This window comes from Notolabrus celidotus, chromosome 17 (assembly GCF_009762535.1).
Source record: "Notolabrus celidotus isolate fNotCel1 chromosome 17, fNotCel1.pri, whole genome shotgun sequence".
Classification (NCBI taxonomy): Eukaryota; Metazoa; Chordata; class Actinopteri; order Labriformes; family Labridae; genus Notolabrus; species Notolabrus celidotus.
The window spans coordinates 4,084,588-4,105,183 of NC_048288.1; the positions used below are offsets into that span (position 1 = coordinate 4,084,588).

The 20,596-nt window shown below is 41.6% G+C and overlaps 1 protein-coding gene across 2 annotated transcripts in view; it reads left to right on the top strand.

Moving 5' to 3' along the window:
- The window catches only part of ctnnd2a (catenin (cadherin-associated protein), delta 2a), a 518,337-nt gene that overhangs the window by 441,097 nt on the left and 56,644 nt on the right, over nucleotides 1-20,596 (top strand). For both annotated transcript variants that reach the window (XM_034706751.1, XM_034706750.1), the window contains exon 19: nucleotides 6,228-6,378. In XM_034706751.1, coding sequence (XP_034562642.1) covers nucleotides 6,228-6,378 — 151 coding nt within the window. The remainder of the gene's footprint in view (nucleotides 1-6,227; nucleotides 6,379-20,596) is intronic.

The window sequence follows — 20,596 nt, forward strand, 5'->3', positions numbered from 1 at the left end:
TTCTGACACGTACGTATTACAGGAGAGACAATGTGTCATCATGGTAATGCACCATGAATCATATTTGGTGTTCGGTCTTTTGAGTGAACAACTGGGATGAAGTTATTTCGGTTCATTGTTTCCCACAGAATGACACTATACCTGTAGCAGGGAGGCAGCCAGGTTTTCAGTTCTGTCGCACACACCCCTTTACACACACACATACACACAAACCACAACAAAAGCTTCCCTCTCTTTAGACACTCAGCAGTGTGTCCGGCCACGCCTCCTACCGTTCCTCTTTTCTGTCCATGTCTGATCTTTTGACAATATTTATCAGCAGCACATTTTGTAAAGGCAACCAAATAACACAACTGGCATTTTGAAATGTTTCCCCATCACAACAGGTGATCTGGATGAAGATGAGACTTAATGACGTATTCTTTTGTAACAATCCAAAAATAAGATGCAGCTAGACTATTACAAAAACTATTTGAACAGAGATATGAGATGGCTCTGTCTTCCTGAGAATCAGTGCATTGCTGACTGTAGAGACATTCTGCAGGACCTCTCTCTCTCTCTCTCTCTCTCTCTCTCTCTCTCTCTCGCGCTGATCTCCTGCAGCAGATCATATGTCAGCTGCTTTAGGCCGTCAGACCACAGATGATCACAGATGGCGATCATTAAGATAAAAAAAGACAAATCTAAAAATGGTCGGCACTACATTTGATCAATCCAAAATATGTTAGGGCCCAGCTGTGTGGAAAACTCTGCTGGAGTTGAAGCTCAGGCTGCCCTTACATTTATTGTTCACAAGTTTTAAACAGGGCATTAGAAATTGTATTTAATTGTATTTGTTCATTTATTTTATTTTATTTCATTTTATTTCATTTTATTTCATTTTATTTTATTTTATTGATTTAGTTTAATTCATTTTTTTTACAGTGTTTTTACATGTCTGAGTATTTTTGAATGTCTCTTATTTATTTAATTGTGATTATTTTATTGTATTCTATTTTATTTCATTTCAATTTAATTTATTTTATGTTTTACAGTATTTTTTACATGTCTAAGTATTTGTTAAAGTGTCTTATGTGTTTTATTGTTATTATTTTATTGAATTTTATTGTTTTGTTTTTTTTTACAGTGTTTTATGCTCTGTGTGTCCTAACTTGTTTTTTTTCACTTTACCTCACTTGGTTAACTTTATTCTTTTTTATAATGTGCTACATAAATAAAGTGGATTGAATTGGAGAAATGCAGGACAAACTGGAAAAGTCAAGGTGAATTGAAAGGTATTTTATTCCTCATTAGAGTAAAAGTTAGGGATTTATTATGAGACTTTTACACCCAATAAACTAAAGGGGCTGAAAATCCATTGCCTAATTCTCTGAGTATGCACAAAGGGTTAACTGCTTCACAAACTGCACCGCTGAGCAATTAGCGTCTCTGTGTCTTGCGATGTCTCATGCAGTCTCTAACAGCAGAATTTGCCTCTTTCTATGCAAACGAGGCTCATTGCTAAAACAGCCTGTTCACTAACACTGACGCCAACAGCACCGAACAGTTAGTGACATTTTAACCATCTGCTCAGAGCTGAGAGTCAGAGTCTTCAGTGATCACGGCAACAGCTCCACCTCTGGATGACCTCAAAATTATCTATCTGGACAAGTCTGTTAGTATTACTTAATACTTATACACTCCTATTATTGTAATAATCAGGAGTTAAATCAGAATCAGAAATACTTTATTTATCCCAGGGGGAAATTCAGTCATTACAGTTGCTTCTATTTACAGTAAGTAAGAATATCAAATAATATGAATAGAAGAAAGTAATTAATAAGATAGAAATAAAAATACAATGAAAATAATTATGATAAAAGTATGTTCAAAAGACAAATTAAGCTATGTAGAAAATAAATACATGGTCCCCGGAGATCAGGAAGAGGGCACTCTGGTGGTCTGTCTGGAGATCAGGAAGAGGGCACTCTGGTGGTCTGTCTTGAGATCAGGAAGAGGGCACTGTCTGGAGATCAGGAAGAGGGCACTCTGGTGGTCTGTCTGGAGATCAGGAAGAGGGCACTCTGGTGGTCTGTCTGGAGATCAGGAAGAGGGCACTCTGGTGGTCTGTCTTGAGATCAGGAAGAGGGCACTCTGGTGGTCTGTCTTGAGATCAGGAAGAGGGCACTCTGGTGGTCTGTCTTGAGATCAGGAAGAGGGCACTGTCTGGAGATCAGGAAGAGGGCACTCTGGTGGTCTGTCTGGAGATCAGGAAGAGGGCACTCTGGTGGTCTGTCTTGAGATCAGGAAGAGGGCACTGTCTGGAGATCAGGAAGAGGGCACTCTGGTGGTCTGTCTGGAGATCAGGAAGAGGGCACTCTGGTGGTCTGTCTGGAGATCAGGAAGAGGGCACTCTTGTGGTCTGTCTGGAGATCAGGAAGAGGGCACTCTGGTGGTCTGTCTGGAGATCAGGAAGAGGGCACTCTGGTGGTCTGTCTGGAGTCTGTTTGACTGTGAGTGAACCGGCTCCTGGCCGGAAAACAGGTTCCAAAGCAGCTCCAATTCTTTGCTGTTCAGAACTGCAAACCGCTTTCGTAAGTGGCGGGGGACGGGGTTGCCATGTTTCTGCCATTGTCCTGCAGCGAAAGAATTAAAGAGACTAATGGATTCCAAGTCAAATCTGGGGTCGGCCGAGGAGACAAGCCGCCGTTATCCGCCATCGTTGTTGTTGCTGTGAGGGAAAGTTCGAGCTAGCGTTGCTGGGAAAAGCGTTTACATAAATCTGACGTCATGATGTGCCTCTTCCACAGGCTCGAGCGGTCGGAAAATCAAACGGGTGCCGTGTTTGGTTCGCAAGTTCAACCAGCTCCAAACCAGCGTGAGCACCAGTTCACGTTGGTCGAAAAGACGTATATGTCAAATTATGAACAGAGACTCAACACCAAGACAGTAAGACTCACTCTGACCCCACCTTCATCTACCATTAGCATTGCACCACCCAGTATTTAGTTAGTTACAGTGGAGAGGAAAAACTCCTTTAACAGGCAGAAACCTCGAGCAGGACCAGAGTCACATTAGACAGCCATCTGCCTCGACTGAGGATGATCCATTAACTCAAAACAGATTGACTCTCCTGGTTTGGATTATTTTTATTAAGTATTCTTTTGGTTCTTTAGTTCAGCTGAGTTTCTGAAGGTCTAAATCAGAATCCATTCAGTGCTGAGTGAGAAGTATTTTTCCAGGGAAGGCTGTTTCCTTTTAAATGACAACAATGGGTTAACAACTACAGGGACGGTTAGACGTGTTAGGTGTGTGTAAACAAACACTTTTATAATCCCGAACATCTGCTTAAAGTTCAGTCTTTATTAAAATTCAAAGGCTGAGTTGGTTGCAGTAAATGCCACAGCGCCGAGGATAAACAACTCAAAGACACATTAAGCTGGAACAATGTTCCATCGGCTCACTACACCATCCTGCAGACTCTGAACCATTCAGAGCACGAAACCATGTTTTCTTTCTTATATGGTATATAATACTGTTCAGTGGCTGTGCAATAACTGTAATAATGTAATGGCTCCAAGTCTGAACACACCAGGGAGTAGAGTCAGGGTTCAACAGCAGCTGACTGATGGGAGCAGCTAGATGGTAATTATGTGTGAGTCATGCTGTTACGTTGTAATCGCATGAGGGGAGCTTTAGCTTTGGAAGAGAGGGAGCTGGATATACAGGTAAAAAAAAAAAAAAGTGTGAAGGAATAACCCTGGAATGAAACTGGAAACATTAAACTGCATCAGAAATGATTTTTGTCAATTTGTGGGATATTGATGGATGGAAAGTGAAATGGTTAAGTTTCTTTTAATGCGACTAAAAACAAGAGAAAGTAACCAACAGGCGAACAGTGAGGTCATAAATGAACAGAGAAACTAAAGAAAAGAAAGAGGATGCTACAGAGAGGATAGAGGGATGAAGAGGAAGGGAAAGTGATGAGGGCAGGTGGTGTTCAGGAAATCAGGTTTTCTATTTTGGGGCTTTAACACGTGTGTGTGTGTCTGTGTGTATCTGTGTGGGTGTATGTGACGTCCCCCCTCTCCTCACTTTGACAGACGATAGAGGCTGTGCTGTTGTGCGGACACTACACTCTTCCATCTTATGAAACCAGGAAAAGTTCATTATTTCAATCAATCAATCTTTATTTGTTTAGTGCTAAATCCCAACAATTGTTCTCCTCAGACTCTTTCCAAACAGAGCAGGTCTAGAACGTACTCTATGTTCTATTGTTAACAAAGACCCAACATCAAGACAGGATAAGATCCAGTCCCATCTTACAGACAGGACTCAGTCTGATCTCATCTTAATCCACCATGAGCAGAACACTTTGCAACATTTAGCAAGTTACAGTGGCAAGGACAAACTTCCTTTAACAGGACCAGACTCATGTTAGTCACACATCTGCTGAGACCGTGTTGGAGAGAGGGATAGAGGGAGATGAAGAGAGAGAGAGATGATAGTGGTGAGATGGATAGTAGGAATCTATGAGACAAGGGAGCTCAGGGACTCCATAAAGGTCTATGGTTAGGAACTTTAATGGGACAGGAAGAGAAAAGTAGACGGAGGAGAGAGAGGGAAAGACATGATCCCAGTGTGTCAGATCCCCTGGCAGTCTAAGCCTATAGCAGCATAACTAAGAGCTGGTCCAAGCCTGATCCAGCTCTAACTATAAGCTTTATCAAAAAGGAAAGTTTGAAGCCTACTCTTAAAAGTACAGAGGGTGTCTGCCTCCCGGACCCTGACTGGTAGATGACTCCAAAGGAGAGGGGCCTGATAACTGAAGGCTCGACCTCCCATACTACTTTCAAAGACTTAAGGTACGACCAGCATGCTGGGAGCATTGAGTGCTAGAGGGAGATGAAGAGAGAGAGCAGAGCACTTTGCAGCATTTAGCAAGTTACAGTGGCAAGGACAAACTTCCTTTAACAGGCAGGAACCTCCAGCAGGACCAGACTCATGTTAGACACACATCGGCTGAGAACGATATTCGTCTGATATAAACTTCAAGCTTCACTCTCTGCTAATATCTCTTCTTGAATGCCTTAAGCACATCCCCAGTCTTCTACAGCTGACCCAGAGGGTGACACCGCTGTAGCTGTTTGGGGTCGAGTGGTCCGTTTAAACACACCTTGATCTTTATTGAGGGAGGATGAGTGGTCTCCAAGCTCAAAACTCTTCTCTTTGGTTCATATCATTCTTCCACTTCTGTGAGTCAGAGTAATACCTCAGCCACTCTCATCCGGCCCCTGAATATAACATTTCCCTCTCAATCTCGCCCTCGGTGGTTTCCCTCTCTAGTCCCTCTTTTTTCCTATTGCAGACACTTCATTTCTAGTCTGGCTCTTGATAAAAAATGGAGTGGTGACAAAATGACAGTGAAAGAATGAAATCCATGGACAAAAAAAGAACCACTAATCATGGTGAGATAAAATGAAAACTAACACAGCACAACTTACTTACTTCAAGATGCTGTGAGGAGTTTTCATGATGTGTTGATTCTGGTGACCTTTGGATGAAACCAGGAGTGTTTTTGTGGGATGAAGACTTAATTTCCCATGAGCACCGTCACCCACTGTCTAAAAGATGTGGCTCTTCCCTGCATGAATGAATGGACACAGATCTTTATTTAAAAACTGCTTTTGTTTGTTCAAGATAACTTTTTGTCAGATGCAGAGTGAAGAGGACATGTTTTAATCTGTAGCTATACGTTAAATTGCTAAATGTACAACAAGAAGCCTTTTAAAACTCTGATTTATTAACACTAGTTAGCTTACAAAAAGTGAGCAGACATACTGGTTTCAGTTTATGTATGTAACATTTAACATTTAACAGTTTCAGTGTCTCTGCCTGGCACTGTGAACCCTGAGGAGGAGGTTGTTGTGGTTGTATCGTGTACAATGTTTCCCATGCTGCTTAGACACAATTCTGCAATCGAATGTCTCTCATCCCAATGATCTAATTTAGATTATAAATACAGTACAGTAAGCATAAATTAAATCAGAAACGTATTCCAGTATATAAAAAACTTGCCTCTCTTTTGATCTCAGATTGTCACAAATCTCCTTTAATCTTCCTTTTAGTGCACTGCAGTGTTTACACCACCGACCTCTGGATTCATTTTGTACTTTATCATATTTTAGCCATATTTTTGTGTTTATTTGAACCACTGAACCTTTATCTTCCTGTTTCCTCTCTGTCAGTGGTCGGTGTACATTCGTGCCGCTGTGCGTAAGGAGAAAGGCCTTCCCATCCTGGTGGAGTTACTGAGGATAGACAACGACAAGGTGGTGTGTGCCGTGGCCACGGCTCTCAGAAATATGGCCCTCGACATCAGGAACAAGGAGCTTATTGGTGAGTACTGATCAGGACTTTCCAAAGAGACCATGTTAGGTGGTAAAACTTCACACCGGTGTTTGTTTGTTTTTAATTTGGACACCTTCACTGTTATGCCCGGTTGAAGTCTGTGTTGTTTGTTTGTGAAGAACAACCTGAAGCCAGTTTTAATGGGCTCATTTAGAATACGCGAGTCAAGAGTCTGTGTAAGTGATGTAACACAGGGTAAAGAGCTTGTAGCCACTTGGTCCAATTAGATGTAATTTAATGCTAATTCCAGCCCTGTAGTCAACTCTGCCTTTTAGCATTTACATCCTGAGATGGCTCCATCAGTTCAGAGCTGCGGGGCTGCAGAGTGATTGATTATATCACTGTATTGATTGACAGAGTTGACTGTTAATCATAAACCAGGCTGACTCGTCATAGTGGTTCAATGCAGTTTCTTTGTTGATAGGAAATGGTGTTGTATAAAATAATTCAGGACAAGGATTGTCTATTGACAGAAAGGTGTGTAAGATGAAGGAAAGGTGGTGCAGGGGGTGAGAGAGGGGGATAAATGATGGTTAATATGTAGAAGAGTAGGAGAAAGATGCTGCAGCAGACGAGATGATCAAATCAAAGGCATGCGCCAGGCTTTGAAATGCACACTGTGGTAATGAGTGAGCCTCAGTCAGGCTAACAGACCGGCAGCATCACCACATCTTGGGAGGACACGACATCACAAGTTTCTGACACGCTGAGACACTTTTTGTTTACGTGTGAAGTGAACTCTTTCTCTGCGGCTGTGTGTGTGTGTGTGAGTGTAAACATCCACTGCTTTGATTGAAAGTGTATGTACAGCATGTGCATGTGTGACATCACTTCTCTCTATCACTGGTGTCTCTGATTATCCCAGCTTCCTTGTGTTACCCTGAGTCTCAGGCCCCTCTGGGTTTTACAGAGTATTGTAAGGACAGGAGGAGAACACTCATGATGTGACGATCTGGATGGTCAAAGCAGCCGTTTCAATGAAGCCTCTTCACAGAGATTCTCACCAGGCTCATTTCCATTTCTTGTTTTTCTTCATCAAACTTATAAACCGGTCCTCGTGGTGCACTATGTGATCAGTGATATGTCAGGATCTGTACCCAGAGTTTGACTCACGTGGGATCCACAGATTGATGCTGAATTAACATCATTTTGCTGCGTCTAAATCCTGATGCAGGGTTGCACTGAAAAGAGACAATCAGAGTGTTGCATTTCACTCTGAAGTGTGATCAATGGAAGGGTTGAAGTTAGTGTGTGGTTGGATATAAGACAGTCCAACCAGAAATAACCAGTGTAGCGCTGAACAGGGTGTGATAGCAGTGTGTAGGTGCTGTTTGTGCCATGGAGGAAAGTTTGGATAATGATTGTTTTAATGATTTTTAAATGTCTTTGTATTAATGTGCGTCTGCTGCTCTTTGTCAAACAGTACTTTGACTTGTCTGCTCCCACTCTCACAGTCTCTACATTTGACATATTTGAGCAATACAGAGGAGGAAGTCTTCTAGATGTCTAATTCTGTTTCAGCTAATCCATACCCACTTCACTCAGTAAGGTGTAATATTATTAGTATTAACAGAAAAAGGCATAATTCTTCACATTGAGGCATGAAGAGTTTTGCTCAGAATATCAGTCACAAGTTCTCCATTTGATCCAATATTTGAGATAACTGGTCAGTTTGACGTCAATGTCTTGTCCAGCCATCAGCTCTCGCATTAGAGAGAAAGAAAACAGAGATGGAAAGAGAGATGTAATGAATGTGTGTCTCATAGACAAAATGCAAAACACACAGATTAAATAATTGAATATTCTTTTAAATTCATCATGAAAATCAATTCAGATGTGTTTGGAGTTTTCATTTTAATCCATGTGTGACTCATTCAGCTGCAGGATAACACGGTTAACATCCTGCATGTGATTATTGCTTCCAGTGTCTTCTCTGAGAAGTAAGAGATTGAAACTAAGACAAAGACCGGATGATGGAGGTAAATTAAGATACACTTTACAGAGACAGAATTGCCTTCCGGCTGCTGAAGCTACGTGTCGTGTGTTAGCAGACCAGAAATCACCACCAGAAGAAAACAATACTGTTAGATAGACGCTTTAGGTTTCGACAGTAGTGTCGTGACCTTAATTGTGAAATGTAAAGGTTCAAATATAAAAGACTGTATGGAAGTTTTTGAATCATCCTTTTGCTGCAATATGACCAACATATTTGCATTCGGGAAACTAGAAATATAGAAGTCAACAGTGTGAATGCAACAAAGGAATCCTGTCTCAATACTTTTTGTCAAGGATTGGCAATAAGGACCCAAACGCACAACGTCCAACGTTTGCAACAAAAGGAGGTGCTTTATTCGAGTAAGTAATAAAACAAAGTACAAACAAAAAATCACAGCATGAAGGCTGGAAAAACTACAACAAAGTAACAAAAGGAAAACTCAAACTCTACCTGGTGAAAAAACAAAAGAAACGAACGTGGTAGGGGAGAACGGGGTTGGTTGTCACACGGGTTGGTTGGCACACGTTATATCTCGCCACCAGAGGGCGCTGTCTCTCAAATTAGGGTATGGAAATTTCCAGAATTAGGATCAGAGCACACCTACGTACATAGTCTTCTCTGGAGTAAGACAGCTGAACTTGAGGTGAGAGGACTTTTTGTGTTTTTCATGTCAAATTGTAAATATTCAGCTCCTCAGTATTTTTCTTCTAGGCTTTTAAACGATGGGTTTATAACAAAACAAGTGTTACCCTTACAAAGTGTGAGGGGAAAGCTAGAGTTTAGATTTTAATTAGCTAGCTAAGTAGTTGTTAGATGGTTGTTAGCCTTTATGCTAGCAAAACATTCCAGTTGGGGTTGGTCGTCACATTCTCTTTGGGGTTGGTTGTCACATGTAACGCCTAGTTGAGTCGGCCATTATTGTTGGGCCTATTTGTTTTGTTCTTTATGTTGTTATATAGACTGGCCTAAAGATGTGTTTCCTGTTCATGGTCCTTGCTCATTTTATGTTAAAATGCATTCAGTTATGTAGGCCTATCACTTGTCAATTAAACATAGTGCAATTAAACATTCAAATTTAGTTCTGCCTTCTTGCCTTTTTTAAAAGATTGTTCCCATTGAAATACCATTGTGACAACCAAGCCCATAGTGTGTGACAACCAACCCCATAGTGTGTGACAACCAACCCCATAGTGTGTGACAACCAACCCCATAGTGTAACAACCAACCCCATAGTGTGTGACAACCAACCCCATAGTGTGTGACAACCAACCCCATAGTGTGTGACAACCAACCCCATAGTGTGTGATAACCAACCCCATAGTGTGACAACCAACCCCATAGTGTGACAACCAACCCCATAGTGTGTGACAACCAACCCCATAGTGTTTGACAACCAACCCCATAGTGTGTGACAACCAACCCCATAGTGTGTGACAACCAACCCCATAGTGTGTGACAACCATCCCATAGTGTGACAACCAACCCCACAGTGTGACAACCAACCCCATAGTGTTTGACAACCAACCCCATAGGGTGTGACAACCAACCCCACAGTGTGTGACAACCAACCACATAGTGTGTGACAACCAACCCCATAGGGTGTGACAACCAACCCCACAGTGTGTGACAACCAACCACATAGTGTGTGACAACCAACCCCATAGTGTGAAACAACCAACCCCATAGTGTGTGACAAACATCCCCATAGTGTGTGACAACCAACCCCATAGTGTGTGACAACCAACCCCATAGTGTGAGACAACCAACCCCATAGTGTGAGACAACCAACCCCATAGTGTGTGACAACCAACCCCATAGTGTGTGACAACCAACCCCATAGTGTGAGACAACCAACCCCATAGTGTGTGACAACCAACCCCATAGTGTGTGACAACCAACCCCATAGTGTGTGACAACCAACCCCATAGTGTGACAACCAACCCCATAGTGTGAGAACCAACCCCATAGTGTGTGAGAACCAACCCCATAGTGTGTGACAAACATCCCTGTGATGGTGTTGGTTGTCACAATGTGTCAGAGTGTCTTTGATAGTTAATTGCCTCTTTGTTACAATGAGTTGGAAAATGAGAGGGATACACATTTCAAGCCAACACCTTAAGCTTCAATTTAATGTAGGAATGACTATTGAAAGATGTTTTGATGATGAGCAATCATCAAAACAGTAAAGAGTGTGACAACCAACCCCGTTCTCCCCTACTTGGCTCTGGAGACATAGAATGAAGGCACATACACGGGACAGGGGAGGACCTAGACTTTATACAGGAGGTAATGGGATACAGGTGGAAACAATGAGCAGCGGGGACGACAATCACAACGGCGAGTAAACACCAGGACAGGAAGTGAAGTTACCTGAAACGAGAGGAGAGACGTGACTACAAAGTAAAAGCGGACATGACAAACATGAAAGAAAGACTGAAGTAAAAGGAGCAAACTTAACATAACTGATGAGACATGACAGTTTTTTGTGTCCCTATCATTTTGGTTAAGAAAGATTCTTTAAGAAGTGTTACTTGATATTCTATTTTTCATAAAAGAAAAGTTATGCTCCAAAATCTGTTTCAAACATGAAGTTGCAGTTGTCAGTTTTTCATTTCTTACAAGAATAAACAAAAAAAAAAGGCACATACGAAATAAACATGTACCAACTGTGAATGACTTGTATGGAAACCACACCCATAAGACATATGAACATAATGCAAAACCTCCAAATCGACCTATATGTAATACGAGTGTTGGTACACGAGAAAGTGCAGAGTGTTGGTTAAAGAAGAAAAGCAAATCAGACCATGGAGAGAAGCGAGAGATGTTGCCTTACTGAGTGTGACTAACAATGTCCTAGAGTGCTTGTTACTGCTCCACACTGGATGTTTTTATCAGCAGAGAGTTTCTGCCTACTCTTTGTGAAAAGCTTGAAAGACAAATGTACAAGTCTGAATAATGTGTCAAAAATAAGTCAGAAATTGCAGTCTGAGAAAAGAGTGCTGTCGGTGCTTTAGAATTGGAAAAGTAGACAAACTAAAAAAAACTGTAGTTGTGAAATATAACATGTTATGCGGATAAGTTGGAGAATTACTTTCTCATTCAATACATTATGACAAATAAAATATGAATATATTTAAGTATAGTCCAGTGTTAAGCAACAAGTTTTCACAAACCCCCTTACCTTTCGATGTTGATGCCCCTGGGACTGGCCCTAAGAAACTTTCAAATTGCATAATGACAACTTATAAGGCAATGATGCTTGACGAGGTCGCTTCCATTCAATGTTTTCTCTTTTTCTGTGCAAGGAAAAGAGGATTACAACAAGACAGGAAGCCATCTCGAACCAAACTGCAGAGGTGGAATGAAAGAAACCTGAAGGCCTACTAAAAGGAACGCACTTAACATTGAAATCAAAGTATCCGCATGGTCCTGTCTATATAAAAGCAGATCAAGGTGTTCATTAAAGTCCAAAAGCAGGAAGAGAGGACAATTTATAAACAACCAATAGTTGTATGCACTAAAAACCTTCATTCTACTGCTGCTACCACTAAACACGAGGGAGGGAATTTCAGAGAGGTCTACTGAGATGTTTTCTAAAAACCTCAAAAGGAGACTGACTGCAAAGTGTGGCAGAAAATTAAAGTAAATTGAAATTACATAATTGAAAACTGACCACAGCTGACTCTGTTGAATTGACTTGTAGAATATTAACAGATCTGAAGGGAGAACAGTGAAGCTGAGACAATGTTACAATGTTACAATGTCATTTAGCAGACGCTTTTATCCAAAGCGACGTACATACGAGAACAAGAACAACACAAGCAAAGATCTAGACAAGAGGAAACAAGATCAGTAAGAGAAACAAAGTGCTTCAAGTCAATTTGGGTGCAGGTACTGCCAAGCAGTGTAAAGGCAATGCACAAAAATAAGTAAGGAATTTCTTTTTTTTTTTTTTCCTGAAATAAGGAACATCTACAATGAAGCAACCAACCAATTTAAGACCTTCCATTATCATCATCAACAATTAACATCACCACAATAATGACCAAAGTACAAAGTGCTGGGTCCCTCAAGAGCTGAACACAGATTCCCAGAGTAGAGCAGGACAGTGTGAGTCAACTGTAGCTGGAAGACATGATCTGCCACTGGGGACAACAGTGGAGAACAGTCTAGCTAAGTGCATAGTGCTTCCTAAAGAGCTGGGTCTTTAGCTGTCTTTTGAAAGTATAGAGGGACTCTGCAGATCGAATGGAGTTGGCCAATTCATTCCACCATTTAGGGGCAACAGAAGAGAAGAGTCGAGCTAGTGATTTTGAGGCTTTGTGTGCTGGAAGCACTAGGCGCTTTTCAGAGGCTGAGCGTAGCGGGCGAGAAGGGCAGTAGACCTGGATGAGGGGTTCCAGGTAAACTGGAGCGGTTTTGGTTACTGCTTTGTAAGTCATGATTAGAGTTTTGTATCTGATGCGAGCTGCAACTGGAAGCCAGTGTAGTGAGATGAGCAGGGGAGTGACATGAGCTGTCTTAGGCTGGTTGAAGACCAGACGTGCTGCTGCGTTCTGGATCATTTGCAGAGGTTTAACTGTGAATGCAGGGAGGCCTGCCAGACCTAGTTACAAAGAAAACAAAACTAAAAAGGGATATGAAGTGAATTATTGAGAAACTGAAATACAAAAAAGTGTTGAAGTGTGTTGATATCAAATATGTGGACAAACTGCAGGCTTTGAAATAATATGGAGGTATGAGCATTTCAGCTAGAGTCAGTGACTATTCTATTCTGACATATTTATTTTGTTTTAAAAAATAAATGTATAAAGAGTTTAGACGTTAAAATGTTAATCAGAACAGATTGTTATGGTTTGAAAATCATTGAAACAATATATATAATTTAGAATAGTTTAAAGAAAACATTTCAAACATGGGCACTGAAACATTTCATTGTTTTGTGCAAATTATAATATTTTAATTTGATGTTTCAACACATTCAAAAAAGATGTGACAGCGCCAAAAAATAGTTGAATGCTAACACCGACACTGAGAGGAATATCTTCCATATAATGAGGTTAACTTGCAACACGATGGTAATATGACTGGATATAAATACAGGAGAGTATTCCAAGGCAGAGTGTCACTGAAGAAACGATGGGAGGAGGTTCACCACTCTGTGAGAGACTGAGCAGATGAAACCAAATTGGATCAAATTAGAATGCCAAATTAAATATTAACAGATTGAGATGTGGAAATCAGTGGTGTGTGATGTGCATGAGGGTGTGTGTGTAGGTGTTATCAGATGACCAAACAGAACAACCAAAATGAAGTGTAGCTGTGAGGAGGGAAGCAGAGAGTGTTAATCAATGTGCAGGACTTTTAGTAACCTCAGCACACTGAGCCCAGGTGTGCTGCGTTACGTTGATTAGTGTGCTGCAAACACTCAGTAGACACCAGCAGAATGACATCAGTAGATATGACCCTTCAGAGGCATCACAAGGGATGACCTGCATATCAGCAAAACAATGCCAAACCACTGTCCGTGTTGTATGCATCACTGATGGTACGGGGATGTATAGAGCCCTTGTCATTTGTGAAGAACACATCTGTGAAGGCTCCATTAATGCTGAACTATATATGCAGGTTTAGGAGCAACACATGCTGCCATCCAGACAATTACTTTCTCAGGGAAGACAATGCATTATACATCACAAGATGCTGAACCATCTTCTGCATATTACAACAGCATGGCTCTGTTGTAGAAGAGTCCATGTCTGCTGTCTCAACTTGTCACCCACTGGAAAAATTTGGAAGATCATGAAACGAAAGATATGACAAAGGAGACTCCAAACTGTTGAGCAGCTGAAGTCCTCTATCAGGCAAGAATGGGACAACATTTCATATTTGGAAATCCAGAAACTTTTAGGTAATTTTTTCATGAAACAAAACCATTTTTCAGTTTCAACATTTGATATGTTGTCTTTGCACTATTTTCAGTTAAATACAGGGTTTGCAAATCATCAAATAAAGTTTGCATTAACATTTTACACAGCGTCATCTTTTGAGCTTTGAGAATTTTAAATTGTATTCAAATGTGTGTCTTGTGTATAAGATTTTAAATGGCTTGGCCCCGCCTCCGCTGCGTCAATTTATCAACTTTCGGTCAGTGGACTCCGTTAAATCAACATGAATCTCTTCGTTCAGAAATTGCAATGTGCCCTTTCGCCGCACTGTCACAGTCAGCTTTTTCTGTGAAAGCCACAACTCAGTGGAACACCTTACCGGAGGACATGAAGAACAGTGAATCTCTCAGCAGCTTCAAAACCAAACTGAAAAGTCTGCTAAAGGACACTCAACACTGCAACCACTGATTTGATACTTATAACTTGATATACATACTGTTTGTTTGTTTGTTTGTTTGTTTGTTTGTTTGAGTGTGTGTGTGTGTGTGTGTGTGTGTGTGTGTGTGTGTGTGTGTGTGTGTGTGTGCGTGTGTGCGTGTGTGTGTGTGTGTGTGTGCGTGTGTGTGTGTGTGCAAGCAAGTGTTTTTACAATGTGATGTTTTAATTGTGACCTGCCAAGGGACTGCAGATGTAAATTAGCTTTAAGCTAACTGGTACAATGCATCAGATGGGGACATTTATGTTAAATATTGTACATGGTCCCTTTACAAATAAATCGAATAAAAAAATCTAAAAAAAAAAAAAACGTTTGAACTACACATTAAGACTGATTTATACTTCTGCGTCGAATCGATGGCATAGCCTACACCGGAGGTCTGCGTAGCTCCTGTACCTACACAGAGGCCTACTCACGTAGCTGACGTGCACCTCCTCCAAAATGTAACTACGTCTAGAATCGACGCAGACCGAAAGCCCTGTGATTGGTCCACTCTGCGGCATTGTATTTCCCGCATATACAGCACTTCTGGGATCCCTGCTCATCGGCCGTGTATTTCCTAGCAGGCGACCGGCTATCAGAGAGACCACACTGCCCTCAAGTGTTTCGGCAGAGAATGGTAAATGGTAAATGGATGGACTTACTTATACTTACATAGCGCTTTTCTAGTCTTTCTGACCACACCACACTACTCGTCACATTCACCCATTCATACTCATTCACTCACTGATGGTAGAGGCTGCTACACAGACAAGCTGATAGTGTTGCTTGATTGTCTGACTGCCATTAAGGACTGGATGGCTGACAACTTCCTGCAGCTAAACGCTGACAAGACGGAGGTCCTTATTGTTGGTTCTGATACTATAGCTTCCAAGGTTGCTCAGTGTATTGGTTCCCTCTCTTCTGCTGTCCAGTCTAAACTCAGAAATCTTGGAGTTATATTCGATCAGTTTATGTATTTTGATCACCACATAGAACAGTTGTCCCGGTCATGCTTCTTCCATTTACGAAACATTGCCAAACTTAGGTCTGTTGTGTCACATCCTGAACTGGAAATGATCATTCATGCTTTTGTTTCATCCTGACTGGACTATTGTAATTCACTTTTCACCTGCCTCAGTAAGTCGTCCCTCCATCGTCTTCAACTAGTCCAGAACGCTGCAAGGCTGTTGACAAAGTCCAGCCAAACAACCCCACATCACTCCGATTCTATCTTCCCTACATTGGCTTCCAGTTAAATTTAGGATTCATTTTAAAGTTCTTGTTTTTGTGTACAGAGCTCTGCATGGTCAGGCTCCTGAATACATCGCCGACCTGCTCCACCCCTACCTCACCAGTAGGTCACTCAGGTCTTCTGACCAGGGCTTGCTGGTTGTCCCTCAAGCTCGGCTAAGAACAAAAGGTGACCGTGCTTTTGAAGTGGTGGCATCAACATTGTGGAACGCTCTTCCTGTAAATGTTCGTTCAGCTGTCTCTGTTGTCGCCTTTAAAAAACTTGTGAAGACACATTTATTTAAACAGGCCTTCGACTCACCGTGTCCAGACTAATGTTTTAATTATGCTATGGTCTGTTTCTTTTAATGTGTTGGATATTTTCCTGTGAAGCACTTTGTGATTTTATTCTGTGAAAGGTGCTATACGAAATAAGATTTACTTACTTACTTACTTACTTACAGTGCATCAGTGTTAGCTAATTTCATTCATACACATTCACACACCTCTGAACAACAGAAGGAGCAATTCGGGGTTCAGTGTCTTGCTCAAGGACACTTCGGCATGTGACTGACGGACCTGGGATCGAACCGCTAACCTTCCGATGGATAGACGACCGACTCTACCCACTGAGCCACAGCTAGATCGCTGCGTGTCACAAACACATCAACGCACAAGTATGTGGGGCTCATGTCTGCGTCAGCCCCTGCTGTGTAGGGACGATGCAGAAGTATAAATCAGCCTTTAAGGTGACATATGCAAAATCGACTTTTTAATGGTTCTCTACCTGAAATATGTGTCCCTGGCATGTCTACAAACCCCCGAGAATGAAAAAAATCCATTCTGCCCTGTTCTGATTTCTCCACCTTTCTGTAAATGTGTGTGAAACGAGCCGTTTCAGACTTCAGTGTTTTTGTTACGTCACAACAATATCCGGTCTGTAACGGAGTCAGAGCTCGGAGCTTGTTCACCTCATAGACTGTATAAAATACAACTCAACCCCTCCTCTGTTTTTCATTCCCTGCACACATGTGTGCTAACAAGGAGCTTAGGAGGGAGGCATGCTAGTTGTAGGCTGTCTTAATAAACACAAAGGTCGGTTTTACTCCCCATGTCTGCAGATTTGAAGATCTAGTGGATGATTTTTACTTATCATGGATAAGTGCTAGCGCTAGTTAGCATAGCCACATAGCTACATGTTCGTAGCTGTGTACCAAGACACACGTCGACATGCTGACAAATAAAACAACAAGAAACACTAAATCTGTGACCAATCCTTCAGAAAGGTCCTGCTACAGGCGCCTCTCCGTCAGGATCAGATTCTGGATCAGATTCAGAGGGTTGAAGTAACGTGATCTCTGAGCAGCCGTGTATATTCAGCCAACATGTAAACATTAGATCAACGTGCTGGAGAGCCGAGGGCACATCCACTTCCTGAGGGGGCGTGGTCAGAGAGAAAACAGAGTGTTCTGAGGAGGACTGAAGAAGAGGGCTTTTCAGGCATGCCAAAATCTGATTTCAAAGTGTTTTTTTGAGCATAAACTTTAAAGACATGTTTTGGGGACCTCTAAGACCAATATATATTGATGAGAAAAGCATGATATGTCACCTTTAAGTGTAGATCCATTAGGTTTTCAACTTGACAAGATATGTCTAACCACAATATTTTCACTACTTCATTGGATACATATCATGTGCTTTTTCCAACTGAGCTTGTCATCAATAGTTAAACCTAAAAACTTAAAATGAGAGACATGTTCAAGGGCATCTTTAGCAATGATTATGGGCTCTGAGAGTTTATAAAACTCACTCTTGATATCACTCTTTTTCACATTAAGGGATCATTTATTGCATTATGTAACCAGCAAACAGACAACATACTATGTTGCAGCCTAAAATTCAGAGGCATCAGTGAATAAACTCTCAGTTCCAAATCAACTTCTGCTTCAAAATGTAGAGACTGCCAAATGGCAAACGTTGTCAAAAGAGACAGTCGGAGTTAATGGCACGCAGTGACACAGTAGGACAGAAAGTCTACGGGGTGATACGGGGAGAAATGGAGAGAGAAGAAGAAAAGTGAGAGGGATCACTCAGGGTTGAGTCTTTGCTCTCGGCGAGATGTGAGTTGATGCGTGCCGACAGAAAAGAAGTGGAGTCCAGGCACCCCTAAGAGACAGGCTTCATTTGGCCCGAACTCTCCAGCTTTATTCATCACAGTGACTCCAACCTCTGAGTCAAACACCTTCATCTTTACACCATGCTCTCCTGCTAAACAGCGCTTTAACCCGCAGCAGCAACGCCGCTCCACAAAGCACTTCTGATGTCTCTGTCGGATCAAAGTTCTGACTAATTATATGATCATCCTGTGTGGCAAATGTGGAGTAAATCACCTCTTTCTCAAAAGCAAAAAATCTAATCTGAGTCTCATGCGATGGTGTGTCATAAGCTGTTAGTGCCGGTGAGTTTGGCAGCATCACCGTGGGGAGGATGGTAGTTTGCATGAGAGCTCAGCAGAGTGAGCAGAGATGAGAATCGTTTTCTCACACAATAACCTCCGAGTGTCAAATCCTCTGGAAAGCACTGTGTGATTCGATGGCAGGGAGACGAGCAAGAGAGGCGCAAGGCTAAGGAAGGATGGAGGGAAAGAGCAGAGAGAGGACACGTCAGAGCAGTGACAACCAAAGACCTAACCTTATATGTAGGCTTATATTCCAATCCCTCTGTAATGTGATTTAGTGCCATCCTGATGCTGCTGAGAATCATTCTTCTCATCTGTCATTTTTTGTCTCTTTTGATTTAACCTCCTTCGTAGTTTGGGATTTGCATAATACACTGTACGCCTGTGTAGCAATGAATGAGTCCCATTTACAGCCACAGCGTCTGTCAGTGCAATTCTTCCCCATTTACTTACAGATGGTAATTTGACACACATGAATTGGGCAGAGCACTTGAATGCCAAATGGATATCATATTTATTCAAATACAGCAGCCATTCGCTGAAGATTCCCATAAACACATGCTGTGCTCGCAACCAAATCCAAAGCAAAGTTAGTGTTTAATGAAAGAGAGATTAATGCAGAAATCTGTATTAATTTAAGAGATTTAATGAATTCAATTAATGATTTTTGTATGGAGTGACGGCTTTGGACTGCTTCGTCTAATTGAGTCTCTGGATTCTGCAGCGAGGATATCATTTAGATTCCAAACATGGACTCCTGACGTGAGGTCTTCAACTGAGGATTGCATTACATATTTGATGTTTGAACTTTTTGACACTTTTCAAACAAACATGCCTGACATTTTGAAAAGCAAGTCAGTTAAAGTTAGTGGAGTGGCTCACTGCTTTTAAAGCATTCTGTTGCATGTTGCATGTGAGGGTATAATCCTCAAATCAATGATCGTTGAATCAAAGAACTGAGTTTTATTAAGTTAAGAAAGAATCACAGAAAACATTAAAGCTTTCAGGTTTAGCAGACATCACATCTAAACCGATCGGCTTGTAAATATGAAGTCGGCTGGCTGTGCTCCTGCGTTTGGACTCCACAGAAATAACCTCAGCTCCAGACATCAGAGCGGTCCACAGTTTCCTTGATGGTGGCTCAAAAACACCTCTTTCATCCGAATCAGAGGGCGCTTGTTTTGGTGGATGCCCAAGTCTGATCAAGACGTACTCTGTGTGAAAAGTAGAAGTAAAGAAGAGGATCCTCAGTGCTGTTTAAATCACTCTAAATAAAACACAAGGTAGAACTGACTCACCTCTTTCTTTAATGTTCCTTTTATTTAAAGCTCTTTTGACCTGTCCGATACATTTTCAGCTAACTATGGGAACATTCTATTATTATTTCAGAACTGCAGCATGTTTGAAAGAGTTGAAGCTGGAGCAATTAATGATAAAAGTTATGTCACCCGATGACCCATCGTTTTGTGAGAGAGAGCAGGGCCCGTATGCACGTCCAGACATTAGCGATGAAAACGTACTGATGGTGAAGAAAAATGGATTAGCGGTATGCATGAGCCAGATTAACACCCCAACAAAGTATTACATTTAAAGCTGGGGTTGGTAATCAGATTTAGATACACTTTTTGTTATACTGGTTAAAATGATCTTTATGTCCTAATGGTAATCAATACATAATGTGTTCTTAAAAAAGAGTGAAAAAAGACACTATCTACAGCCGGAGTAAACCTGGGAAAACACCAACCAATCAGCCTTTTTTGGGTCCCAAAATTTTAAACCATTCAAATCCCGTCCTGCCGTTCTGCCCGCCTCCTGTGCGTACATTTCCCCGTCTCCTGCCGCTGCTTCCCCTGACTCTACTGACTGCCCCTCTCGCTCGACCTCGGGCCTGTCCCCTCTGACCCGATGAGGTGCTTTGCTCAGGACTGTAGTCCGGATCAGAGTCTAAAAAATTCTCACCACGGGGGCTCTGACAAGCAGAAGAATGAATGACATTTAGTAAGTCCTACAGAAAATGTAGATGTATCGTAGCGTCTGTCCGGACGCTGTAGGGATGACGAGCCGATTCGTGAACACGTTGATCTTTAATAACCGGTCACTGTCGACCGTGATCACGACAACCAACAAAGCAACAATCAATGTTTGAATGAATG